Raw genomic sequence first — 14,597 nt, 5'->3', positions numbered from 1 at the left:
TACTTCAACAGCCGAACGCTCCACGCTCGAACCCTGTCGTCTGCAACGACAGTATGTTTGCAAAGAAGAGCATTCCAACTGCGTAGCACAGTGATTAAACGTTTCCACTTGAATTACTGACAAAGAAACCACTTACCTTCGAGGCCCATGTTATTATGCACATGAAGAATAGGTTGGATTCCACTGACGCAAGGTATAATCCATACTGAAAAGCACAAGTACATGTATAATAAAACTGCAACGCCTACCACATATTTCCAGGAATACTTCACAACAATCTGGTTCTTTCCCGGCAACAGCGCGTCGCAGCTACATGCTTTTAATTCACTGAAATAACTTGATGACACTGCCCCACTTTGAAGGTTTTCATGCTAATCACAAAAGCTTGAAGAAGCCATAAGCTTACCGATGTTAACAAAATCCGAAACTGGTCTTCCATTCAGATTTAAACATGGCGCGGCATGAAACTTAGTGCTTGCGCAGTGATCTCGTGATGTGTACGGTCAACATTGTGAAAAAGCGTATTGTTCCCCAATTGAGACGCGTTTGATTGACTGCTTCTCCTCCGAATTTTAATTAACGTGAAGTCTACTTGCGATTTACCAGAACCGATCTACATTAAGGCCGCGAAATAGTTACATAATGGAAGGAACTATTTATGTTGATGCACGGACTTTAGGGGGTAAAAATGACCTGAGCCCCATGTACAGAATGCAGACGACACTTAGACTTGCTTACATGCCCAGATGCAGCAACATCGTAGGAACAACACACACACACTTTTGGGGGAGAGAGAAATGTAATAATATAGTGCCTCGATTGACAATGGGTTTCTCTTTGTCAGTACAGTGGTGATGGTGTTTTTCCCCCTTGCGGTGTGTGTGTGTGTGTGTTCTGCGCCAAAAAAAAAGGGGGGGGGGTCACTGTGGGGGAGGGTTGGTTGGTGGGCGTAGCCTTTTTTTTTATTTATCTATTTATTTTGTATCATGTACTGATAATCCCAGCTGTAACAAAACAGCTTTGCGGAAGAACCTTTTCAGAATAAGGGCTTTTCACGGAGCACTCAAACGGACTCGGCAGCCTCAAGTTATGCACCCTCGACAACTCATGGTCGGAAAAATAAACATAATTCTACAACTTAACCGTTAGCCATTCACCCCGGAATGTCCCAGAAGACCCGACAGAACGGGGGAGATAATTATTGAAGGGATAAGAGGAGAGACGGAACAACTACTGAGGGCACGTCAGCCGCTGTGCGGACAGTACAACCACGCGAATGCTGCGAGCATGTCAACTGTACGCGCTGAACCTTCCAAGGGGAACAACCACTGCTATCAAGTGTCAGTAAGGCTGCAAGAGTTACTCCGCTATTCACATCTGCGGCTTGGGAAAACCACAGAGATAGAGGCTATCTCTTGGGGCAAACCGTATGCGGAAAATGATTTGAGCTGACTGACGTGAAGAAAACATAAAAAATCACTTTTCATTTCACCATAGTAAGCTATTGCTAGCATAAGCAAACGAACGTGACAATACACGCTTGAAATGGGTAACCCTCTCTCAATCCCCCATCCCTCAACACCAGCCTATATCTCTGTGGGCAAACCGTGTGCAGAAATTGATTTGAGCTGACTAACGTGCAAGCTTGTCGACTAAAAAAGAACATTTTACTTCAAATGCAGACGGTCAGTACGTGGGAGATGATGATGTACGAAGTTAGCAGTAGCCTAACAGCGTTTCACTGAATCGCTCTCATTTTCAGATTCACAAATAGTTTGAAGAAATAACAACTGTTGTACGTTTAAGAAAACATAAGATCACTATTCATTTCACCATAGTAACCTTTTGCAATCACAAGCAATAGAAAGTGACAATACATGCTTGAAATGGGTAACCCTCTCACAATCCCCCCTCCATCACCACCACACCCCACCCTAACCGATATATATTGAAATTAGCCTGCAAGGCATAGGACTTATGGAGAAACAACTCGACGTACCTGTTTACATTGCACTGAATAAAGGTCAAGTTCAAATTGGTTCATGTCCCAAATTCAAGGAAGCTTTTACAAGTTGCAAATGGACAGAACTGTGTCAGTACAGGTTGTGATTGAAACAATGCGATTAACACCGACAATGTAAGCTGTCTGTGAAATTCAATCCATTCCGGGGAACTCGATCTAAGGGGCATAACTTCATAGCGGACTGTTGGCGTAATTAATTTGAAACGCTCAACCTGAATTGTTTAGACACACGCAAGACTGTGCTTGCATTTATCTACATGCATCTTCTTCCATGTAAACTACTCTGGGGCGGGGATATAGCTCAGTTGGTAGCGCGCTGGATTTGTATTCAGTTGGCCGCTGTCAGCGCGAGTTCGATCCCAGGTTCGGCGGAAATGTATTTCACAGAGTCAACTTTGTGTGCAGACTCTCTTCGGTGTCCGAACCACCCCCCGTGTATACTACATTGGGTGTGCACGTTAAAGATCCCACGATTGACAAAAGGGTCTTTCCTGGCAAAATTGCTTAGGCACAGTTAATAATTGTCTACCATACCCGTGTGACTTGGAATAAGGCCGTGAAAGGTAAATATGCGCCGACATGGCTGCAATTACTGGCCGTATAAAATTTCATCTCACACGGCATCACTGCAGAGCGCCTAGAACTGTACCCACGGAATATGCGCGATATAAGCCTCATTGATTGATTGATTGTTTTTGGCTTTAATGAGAACGTCTTAAAAACATTAATTAATTAATTATATTAATTCTTGTTTTTTGATTCTGAATTTTGGAACGTTGGCAGTCTCTTTGTTTTTTGATTTGTTAATTGTGCACGTTATCTTATTTGGTTTGTCTACCACCTTTCTTCCTTTGAACTGTTTTACATTTTAATTCACGCATTACCCTTCATGTTTGAAACGACATACTTTGAATCGAACTCATCGCGTTTTGTTTATAACTGACGATCTGTATGTGAAAGCATTTATTGTGACTGAACGTCACACCACCCTACCCCCCCCCCCCCCCCACACCATCGCCAAACCACCTCCTCCCTAACTTTACTGTGACCCTCACATCGCTAGCATCCCCACTCCTTTTCCCTTTTTGTATCGATTAATACTAAAAGATTCTTCAGGTTAATATTTTGATTATGATTTTCCTGCCTGAGTGCGCATTCTGAACAAACTCTCTCCTTGTCTCTGTATCTCGCTGTCTCTTCTTCTCTTTCTTTTGCATACTGATCGTCAGATAAAAGAGGGAAAGAAAGAGGAGTTACCTTATTTGTATTGATTGTTTAAGGTTTTTAATTTATGATTTTCTTGATATTTTTTTGAATGTTCGTATTTTTTTTTATGTGGACTGACCCAAAAGAAGAGATTAGGCGGGAGGGGGGGGGGGGGGGGCGGGTAGGTTGAAAGGATACAAGAAGAGACGAGAAAGAAGAGGGCGCTTCAACCTCGGTGCGTTCAATGCGAATGCCGCGAGCGCGTGCGAGGAACGCGCTGCTGGGATCAAGGGGAACAACCACTGCTGTCAAGTGACAATAAGGCTGCATGAGTTACTCCGCAATTCACAGCCGTAGCTTTCAAAAGCGGCGTGTGGAGAAATAAACGGAGGTGACGTGCAAACGTTTTGACCGAATTCAGACGATCACTCCGTGGATAAAGTTGATGGACGAAGACAACAGTCACAGCGTTTGAATCGCTCAAAGTATGATATAGCATTATTCACGATTAGTTTGCAGGGGTAACTGCGATGAGTTAAATTTCCTTTCAGTGAATTTTTGCTATCATAAGCAAAAGAAAGTGACAATACCTGCTTAAACTGAAGTGGGTAATCCTCCCTGACCCCCCCACCTCGACCGTACCGATAACCGATATGTATTGAGATTGGTAAGGCATAGGCTATATGAAGAAATAACTCGACGTACCTGTGTGCAATGTTTTGAATAAAGATAAAGTAACTGAATGTCCCAAATTCAAGGAAGCTTTTGCACGTAATCTAATTGTGCACACTTTTTTATTTCTTGCTCTCACGCGCAGTCACCTTTGATCAGTTTGCAAATTAAAACTGTGGTAATATTTTGTGACGGATCGAAGCAACATGCGATTAACAAGCATAACGTAAGTTGTATGTGGAATTCGATTCATTCCAGCGTATACTTTATTTCGATGTTCAAGGGACATAACTTCATAGCGGAATGTTGACGTCATGAATTAATTTGGAACGCTAAACCTGAATTTTACCGAAGTTAGACACAAATACAACTTTGTGTTGTTTGCATTTGCATGTGCTTGCATGCATCTTCATGTATGATCTACCTTGTAAATACTCAGTTTCTGCCTTGGATTTGAAAACAAAATCCCACAGGAATATTAAGTGTGCACTTTACCATTTGTGTGTGTGTCTATCACATTTTCTTCACTTGAACTGTTTTACATTTTCATTCACTATCACACATTTCCTTTCATGTTTGTAACATACGTTGAAATTAAACGGGCTTATCACGTTCAAGTTTAGTACTGGCGATGTGTATGAGAAAGCATATTTTCGTTACTAACTATAACTCCTGAATGCATTCCTCCCCGTCACCCCTACCCCATCAGGATTCCCCGCCCTTCAAACTTCTTGTATCATACGACAAAGTGTTGATGATGATTTTTCTGAGCATTCTCTCTCTTTGTCTCACTCTCTCTTCGTCTCTTGCATACTTATCGTCTGATAAAAGAGCAAAGGAGGGTTGTTACCTTATGCATAGTGTTTAATGTTCCCGAAGGTTTTTATTATATACCACCGCCGTACGTATTGTTTCATTCTTTTATTTGTTATTTTTTTCTGTATGCTTTGTTCGTGTGTGTGTGTGTGTGTGTGTGTGTTTGTGTGTGTGTGTGTGTGTGTGTGTGTGTGTTTGTGTGTGTGTTTGTGTGTTTATGAGTGAGTGTGTGTCTGTGCGTGCGTGCGTGCGTGCGTGTGTGCGTGTGTGTGGATGTGTGGTTAATATTTTATCGTTCACTACTAAATATTTTTTATTCATGTATCTATTTATTTATATTTTAATTGATTGATTGATTGACTGATTAATATATTGATTGCTTGATCGATTGATTGATTGATTGATTCATTCATTCATTCATGTTCTCATATATTCAATCTCGTATTTATTGATACATGCTTGCTTTCTGTGACTTATTAGTGTTATGTCTGGTCCCATTCGTACAAAAAAGACCCCTCTGTGGTACAGGAAACAGTGATGACGAAGATGTTTTGTATTTCTCTAAGGATGCCCTGATCCCAAATAAAACCCAGGATAGATCTATAGTAATTAACAATATAGTGATCACGGAAAGAAGGGTAGCTTAACACTCATCTCACTATTTGTTCTGGTATGCACAGAACACTGCTGACGCAAAGTCGACCAACACTGCGGAGAAACCAGAGAAGGGACGCAACTCTGGCAAGAAAGAAGCGAAGCCGAACTCCACCGAAAAGACCGCCACCACTGGAAACCCGACCAACGATGAAAACAAGAAGGCCAACGCTGACGCATCCAAGACCAAGCCTGACGCAGCTAAAACCAAATCTGACCCAGCCAAGACCAAGACCGACGCATCCAAATCCAAGTCTGATCCAGCCAAGCATGACGCACCTGGGGCCAAAGCTGACGCTCCAGACACCAACGCTAACGCCAGGACGAAGACCGACGCCAACGAAGGAGCAGCGAGCAACGACGACCAGGGATCTATCCTTGTTGACGCCAGAGTGCCCAACGCGGAGGGGTGTCTGTACGGACAGCTGGACTTCAGCAGGGTCAAGCCGCGTACCACCGTCATCAAGGACCTGCCCTCCACTGACTACGCCGAGATCAACTTCAAGGCTCCGCCTCCACCAGCGCCGGAGAATTGAGCTTGTCTGCGCACAATGCAGACGTTGAAGGCAATTTTTGTTTTTGAAGGCAAAGTTCTTCTTTGGCTATCTCTTCCAGATCTCACCAGAAATAGAACACAGGGTTGTTGAATTGTATTTATTTATTTATTTTATTTATTTATTTATTTTAATTTTTTTTTTTTTTTTTTTTTGGGGGGGGGGGGGGTTGGGCATGCATCCAAATATTGCCGTGGTTTAATTTCAGTTTAAATTAAAGATGAGCCGATTCGTTTACACAAGGAGGAATATGCCTGTAGTGTTTTGCACAAAGAATTGATTTGGACCAATGGGTATGGATCATAATGGTAGCCTGTAGTGTATTCGGTTAATCTTTGCGTTGCAGATTGTTTCCATTTCAAGTAAGCAATAAGCTATTTCCTTTTTTTTCTTTTCTTTTACTTCGCAGTGTTAAATTAAGTGTTCGTTTTTGATGTTGCTGGCTTCAGTTTTTGGGTTGGATGGCTATATGTTGCTGAAATGACAGTACTGGTTCTATTCGTAAACGAGGATTGTGTCATTGTTCAATTTATTTAATTAAGTGACAATTTCAAGTTAAGAAATGTGTATCTTTTATCTCATTTTATCATATGTGATTGATAATGACGGGAATGTATTCCTTAAAATATTATCGAAACATTGAGCATTGATGCCTTGTATCATTCAAATAATGTCTGAGATCATGCAAGACAGTTACACTATTATCATTAAATTGAAGCTAGAATGTGTGGGATGTTTGTGTGTGTGTGTGGTTTTTTTTTTTTTTGGGGGGGGGGGGGGGGGATTTTGTCACACTTGTTATTTTTACGCTTTCTTCGTACAGGTTTGACTTGGTTCCTGATAGGAAAGGAAAAGAAATTCATCAAAACAACGTTTTTGACTTAGAAACAACCGAGCACCTGATTCTCTTTGAGTACTATGCAGAGTGACAGTGTATATATTGATTATTTTATTAGTGTTTGATTATTCCAGAAGTTGATACATGCCATTTAAACAAATATTTTGTGTGTACATTATTTTGATGTTAACAATTTCCAGATGTCCTTTTTTGTGAACGTAGATTTCAATCTCGGAACAAGTGAAAAGACCATGAGCAGATTCCCTTAAAGGATGAGCTAGACTGACAGTGTGTTCGACTATGAATGTGTTTAAATTTTTTCAGTATTTAATTCATGTCGAATTTGTGGTGCTATTTTGGTGTACATGTTTTGGTGTACATACTTTGGTGTACATATTTTGTTGTTAACAATTTTATGTTGTCGTTTGTTCGTAACCGGAGAGTGTTTTTCTTTACCCAACATAAAATTACATTTTACAAAGGAAAAACATATGTTTGATCTTCTAGTGACGTACATCAATATGCATTGTTATACATTGTTTGGAGGACTGTGTTGAAAATGTCTGCGTAACCAGAGAGTTTCACTTTCACACAACTGAAAGGACTGTGAGCACATATTATTAAAGGCAGCAACTGGTCTGACAGTGTGCCATTTTGTACAGGTGTTTTGCTATTTCAGTATTATATTTATCCTAGTTCGCTTTGCTATTTTTGTGTTGATACTTTGTTGTTTAATTTTTGCATTTGTATTGAAACTGTCTTCATTCTTTGAAAGAGGGTTATTGTTTCGTGATCGACATGATCATATAATTATGTATACCTAATGCATTTCAGTCCCGGTGTTTACCAGTCTGGAACCAAAGTAAAGTATTAAGTAAATCACAGTAACACAGATGTGAAGAGTGTAGGGATAAAGATAAAGGATAAAGATAAGATTCATATAGTCCTGTGAGGTTACCCTCATGGAAATTCGGGCTGCTTTCTCCCTGGGGAAAGCGAGGTAGACGTGTATCGTTCATTTTCGCTGTCTCGAGAAAGGCACACTGTGAACTCGTCAGATTACAGTACGTAAATACTATCAACATGCAATTCAACAATGTTCACTCACAAAGCATGGCACTTACGCCTTAAGTGGATTTTTTAACGAATTAATTTTAGGTGCAACTTGTTGTGCGAGAACATTGTTGAATTGCATTTTGATTTTGATAATGCTGACTTGTTGTAATCTGACAAGTTCACATTGTGCCTGTTTAGAGACAGCGGGACTCATTTTTATATTTAGTCAAGTTTTGTTTAAGCTTCCTATGAAGCAAGACCTTGTAGTCAAGGTTCGCTGAGTTCAATTCTGAAAATCACAGTAGACTACGTATTGTCTCCCTTCACATGTCAATTATGGCGTGTTTTTAACTTTATAGACTATAGTTCTTTTAGGCTCATAAGGTTTGCAGAAGCGTACACAAACATGTGCATTTTGGGTTTTGAAGTGCCAATGACACAGCATTGTCTCCCTTCATAAACCAGATTCGGATTCGTTGTGAACTTCATAGACTTCATCTTTTTGTCTGTGGCCCTTTCGGTTTGCTGCGTCTACCATCCGTTTGGGCTTTTTGAAAGGTATTGCAACAGAATGATACCCCGGCAATAACTTCATTGTATGCTTATAGTAAGTATCAGTTATTCAAGTAGAGTATATCCTAAGTGAATGTCATGAAGATTAAAACACATGTCCTTAAACATTTCTGTCAAGAAAACTCCCTAGACTGTGTTTTGAACGTGTAGTTATGTGTGAACCCTTTTGTTTTTGTTAATAACCTGAATACATTGTTACAATACATATGCCTATGCATGCTTGCTCATACAAATGTGTTCAGATATCCAACTTATTTTCTGAGATTTTAGAACATTTTACAATCTTCATCAAATTTCTTTATTTGTACATGCATTAACTGTTTGTTTTTTTTATTACGTTTTGTGTGTACATATGTCTTTGTTTGTCAAGAAGTCGAAGATTTTTGTATGCGTGATAAGAATTTGATCTCAAGTTGAGACTGTGTCTTATTTGCTCACTAAGACTGTGAACATTTTATCTATCATGTAATGTCGTTTCCCGATCTGTATGTGCTGTGATAACGTGGTAACTTTTGTTCATTGAATTTTCTCAGCAGCTGCTTGTGTTTGTTTTGGGATAGGATTCTATTGCACACTTGTGCAGGTCTACACATCAGTACAAATCATATCTCAAAGATCGTACGTTTTTCTTCAAGTGGTCTGCAAATGTGCAATTCTTAAAATTGCCCCTTTCAGATTATTGACCCTGTTTTGGTTAACTGAGTTTTTCATTGCAATTCATTGCACTTATCCGATTTTGAAAAATAAATTCAAACGTGTTTGTGATGCCATTCAGCTAGAAAATATTATGGGGAAATTTATATTTTGCTGACAGTAACAAACTAAAATGTTTCTTGATGAATTAAGAAGATTGTAGGCAGTGATTTACCGAAATTAAAATTCTACCTACACGATCATGGAAGTATGTCAGTGGCTAAATTTGTGATACATGCAACTCAATTTTAGTTTTTGCTGTTATGAATACAAAAGATGGCTTTCCTGTGTATAAGAAATGAACTTTTTTCGTGGTCCTTCATCTTTGGTTGTTCATTTTGAGTTGCCATAGATATTCCATTATCAAAGATTGTGTATACAGATAATATGTGACAGCACATGGGACAAACATGCAATGTATTATATCAAAGAAATGTCTTAATGTTATGAATGAAAACAAAGAATGTTGAGTAACATGTGAAAACAGTTTCAGGCTATAACTTTTACTTTAGACATTTCTAGCCTCTTGATGATCAGGATTCTAGAACCCAGCTTTTGGGAATTTTAACTGAGGGGGTACTGGACTTGCAGAAACTGCGTACTTCCATGCAGAGTTGTAAGCTAAAGTACCTGTTAATCTTTATGAATTTTGCAAAGATGTTTTAGTGTGTTGATTGATTTGACTCTGCAGGGTCCTAAAAAGCCAAACATATAAAAATTAGTAATTTGTTCACCTGCCGGCGGTATTTAGCAATTAACTGGAAAACGCGTTGAGTCTCTATTATTTCACCTGTCCCCAAACGCGGTCATATATTTTGTAAATATTGATTTTTCCTATAACTCGTTTGATACTTTATAAAACAAAAACATCTGTGTCTTTTTTATGTTTTGTTTCTTCGATTTTTTTCTGAACAATGCAAAACAAATGCATCATACTTTTAAGAGTAAATATTTCTTGCAGTCAAATCTATGTGTATGTCCATTGATGAGTTGAACAGGTTTGAATACAAGAGTCATTCACATAAACTCAGACACACGCACACCGAAACCGTCGCGATATAACCTTGAAGGGTTGAAAACGACGTTGAACACCAAATAAATAAAGAAAGAAAGAAAGCACACCGAAAGATACCCGCAAAGAGACACGGGAGTCCAAAATCTAGGATAGGGAACATAGTAAAACGCAAGGTCAGATATATACATTATAACAGTCATATAAACCGGGAAAATAAGAAGTAATAAAAACTTAGTTTATCAGTGCTGCGTACATTTTTTCTTTGAAGCTTGCATGAACATATTGTTTCTTTTCAAACTTTATTTTGCATGGATTTTTTTTACGTATAAAAGGTTTTTTTCCTCAGTGTCTGTTTGTGAGCGTTTTGTGTAGAATGGATGCATTGATGTATGTCCGATGTGTGTGTGTGTGTGTGAAAAGAGTTCTTGGCAAACTACACTCAGAAACAATTACCATCTCTCCTTCTCCTCAAAACACGAACACAGACACTCGGGGACACAGACAGACCCACACTCGAAAAACCATTATGATTTCCAAAACGATCAAGGAAACACTCACACATAAACTGTACGACCGTGAACTCAATTGGAAACACAACACCACACACACCAAACACAAACCACACACACACACGCACGCACACACACACACACACACTAGCACACGCACGCATGTACACACATATGCGCACGCACGCACGCACCCACACACACACATGCACGCACGCCTATATACACTCCTCTCGCATCTAATGTTTATTTGAAAAAAGCATAAACAGAGAAGTAAACAACTTAAGTATATATGCATTTACAATAAAGTTGGACTGGCAGGAAAAAATCAACATCTTCAGCTGCGTGGACTATTTGAGCACAATAGAAACAAGTCAGAGATCAATATGGTTAAATGAAGCTCCCCTATGTCAGTTCTGAGCTCGCCAGAAACAAAAATCTGTAGTTTATTTTTATATACATGTATGTATATTAAATATACTGGTACAAAAAACAAAGTGATGACTGAGGTGCCAAGACATTGAATATTTGTTAGCCCCGAAATAAGCAAATAAGGCAGTTATTTCTTTTCACTGGCACTTTTAAACACAACAGACAAAAATGACAATTTATTCACAAGAGCCATTACTAATATGGCAGAGTAAATCAAACTGTCACCTTCACGTTTATGACAGAGAGCCTACGGCGCATCCTTTGATGATACTGAGGTACTTTTGCACTTGCTGGGTGTAATTACTAACGATATTTATTATTGTAACGTTGATGGGACACTTTTGATGAACTTAAACATTTTTGTTTTTCTCAGAAATGTCTTACTCGGGAGATCTCAAAATAAGCTCAAAGTATTTTTTATAAATACATGGTAATGTTTTAAAGACAAGCAAGTGTCAGGTTAATTTCCTCATTTGTTAGCATAGCGATTCTAAATTTGTTGTAATAAACGTGGGCTGCATATAGATAAATAAGTTGTCTCCCCTACCTCTAGAATGCTTTAAAAAGGGAGATAACCTAGCCACGGATATATGTTCTAAAGTATCCATACTTCATCGAGGATGAATTCCAAAATTCAACAAGGTGGGTTTTTTTACAATAAAATTAGTGTACACTTTAAAGTTAGTACATGTGAAACCACATACTTATATCGTTTTAATGAGTCAAACGTACATAGTATGTGACATTAGAGTTAACGTTCCAAATGCACATCAATAACCAGACAAAATCAAGAACATCTACAAAATCACTTTGAGTAAGTTGGATATTCTCTCATTTGAGATTCACTTCATTCTAATTATAAAAAAAAGGTCTCTTGGATGTCACTTTTTCTAGTGATAAAAGCTCCCAAATACAACGTTATATAACTTAATTCTTAAAAAAAAGTAGTACTGTGTACATTCGAGTAAAAACTATTTAGACATTTCTTTTGTAATTTAAGCAAATTGTGACAAGTATCTATCAAAATAACTACAGCAATACACGATTAAGACTGGGCAGTGCAACTTCATCACTCCGAATTTCATTAAGGGAATTAAACATAGCAGCATTGTATTGTATCTCTTGTTTGTCTTCTTTAAAGGCCGTTCGGTTGAGGTTATTTTAAAATTATTTTTTTTTCCTGAATAAAACGTTTCCAAAAATGTAAGCTCTCTTTCTGTTTTTTGTTGTTGATTATTTGACACAACAAAAACAAACCATTTATTCTGTAAACAATAATTATTCATCTCTCATTAATTGTAATTGCAATTCGACAAGGCACTTTCACCTTCACCTGTTACACCCTCTTTATGAGTTGAAGCCTAAACTAAAATATTCTGGAATCTTTCAAGAGAAACTCCTTTTCGTGTTAAGAATCATATCAATTAACGCGTGTGTGCCTCCGCTTTTGCGTAAAGTAAACGCATCCTTGCATTGGGACACCTACACAAACTTAACAGCCTGGCTGCTTCTGTAGGAATTGTATACTGAATTCATTTTGCAGAATGATGAGAGTGTTAGATGCAAAACTTATTTACATGTAAATCAAAAATCCCACTATAAACAGAAACCAGTCAAGGTGTATAATATTAGTATGCATCCGAGTAAAAAGATAAGATGTGAGAGCAATACTAGGCCAATGGTTTGTAAAAGAAGGACGGTATCTTTAATTAAATAAGGCACTTTACTTTTTACTGACAATAAAAGTAAATTTTGCATAAATGCACTCGTTTACATTTAAAGCAACGTTTAATCATGCACAAATCATGCAGTTCAACAAAGTCATCTATATATATATATACGACTTGTGTCTGTGTGTGTGTGTGTGTGTGTGTGTGTGTGTGTGTGTGTGTGTGATTGATCGCCATGCACGGCCAAAGTTCTCGATGGATCTGCTTCAAATTTGGTGTCCATATTCAGATACACCCTGCACAAAATCTGGTCGATGAGATATTTCAATACGTGCTCTCAGCGCGCAGCGCAAACCGATTTTGGTGTTTTTTGGGGGATCAACTTCCATAACTCTTCCTTATCTTCTCCATGTTTTCAGCGTTTACCTCCCTTCCTTCGTATGGTGCAGTACGGTATTAGGGGCATCTTCGGATATTCCCGGCGTTCTGTTACTATTTTTAGAAGGTCACCGCAGTGTCCAGAACGCTTTCCTTGGACCCGTAAGTTGTCCTCACTGTAAAAGTGCAAAGGTCGAATCAATTTATAGCCACGCGAAAAATACACTGTCATCTATCTCTATATATTTATACATATAGATATATATATATATATACGGCTTCTGTGTGTGTGTGTGTGTGTGTGTGTGTGTGTGTGTGTGTGTGTGTGTGTGTGTGTGTGTGTGTGTGTGTGTGTGTGTTTGTGTGTGTCTGTAGAAAACACCTGTGGACTGTAGAGTTCTGTTTGTGATGTGGTATGGCTGCTTTTCTGAGTCAGTATGTTCTGACCTTCCTCTGAGAAGCCATAACAGACTAAAAAGGGCTTAGAGATAAGCTCTAAATGTTTCATTCCTGTGTGAGTGGACTTCGCCTCCAAAGGTGATTATGGTGATTCGGCACTCGATTACATTCGGCGTCGTCAACATGAATGGGACTCGACATGATATGATCATGAATGGCATCATGGTCACTGAATCATTTTCGTGCTGTTCCCATTCCACGAATCTGGGAGGGACCTAAGCTTGGAGGATCCATGGTTCGGTTCATTCAAACGGGGGGTGGGTGTGACAGGGAGACTACCGCCGCCCTTCACAGTAGACTCTGCAGAGTTGTGCGATATTTATAGCTCTTTATAGCTCGCAAAGCAACACCTGTGGATTGTAGAGTTCTGTTTGTGATATCGTAAATATTCTGCATCAAATTTGGTGGGCATATTCAGGTGGACCCCGGGCACAAACTGGTGGATAAAAACCGGCGAAGCCGGGTATTCCTCTAGTATATTATACACAGTGAAAGAGAACGGCACATGTGTCTTTCTCTTTCTTTGATAACACATGTATATGACATAAAGCAGGCAGTAACACGTCTGGTAAATAAATAAGCAATCTGAAGCATTAGCACTACAATTTTTGTCAATTTCCTGGGGATTGAAAACGTGGTTAATGAGCACACAAAAAGAAATAAAAGTACATTATGCACCTTTTTTGTGTATCAAGTTGCGCTTTGCAGACACAAAAAACCCAGTGTTAATGCATACTTGAACTGTGTATGCTTGGTATACCATATAAGTATAGAATCTTGTAGACCTTGTAAATAATCATTTCGCAGTATTGTATAAGGTCACCGGCAGTATGTTGTAGGAACAGGCGAACACAAAGGTACCACCATACACTTTTAAAATGAACACATCGGTGAAAGGACTTCAACACAATTAATAACATAAGAACTCTTTAAAATGTTCGATGCATACACACACACACACACACACACACACACGCACACACACACACACACACACACACACACACACACACACACACACACACACACACGCACACACACACGCGCGC

At 39.0% G+C, this 14,597-nt stretch overlaps 1 protein-coding gene across 1 annotated transcript; it reads left to right on the top strand.

Moving 5' to 3' along the window:
- Window positions 1-5,401: 5,401 nt before the first annotated feature.
- LOC138973335 (cylicin-2-like) lies at window positions 5,402-6,021 on the top strand (the record flags this gene model as incomplete). The annotated part of the gene is given in 1 exon segment (XM_070346061.1): window positions 5,402-6,021. A coding segment is annotated over 1 exon segment (506 nt), but the record flags the coding sequence as incomplete, so codon positions are not given.
- Window positions 6,022-14,597: the final 8,576 nt, after the last annotated feature.

The sequence above is a fragment of the Littorina saxatilis genome, linkage group LG8 (assembly GCF_037325665.1).
Source record: "Littorina saxatilis isolate snail1 linkage group LG8, US_GU_Lsax_2.0, whole genome shotgun sequence".
Lineage (NCBI taxonomy): Eukaryota > Metazoa > Mollusca > Gastropoda > Littorinimorpha > Littorinidae > Littorina > Littorina saxatilis.
This window is presented reverse-complemented; position numbering and strand designations above follow the sequence as displayed.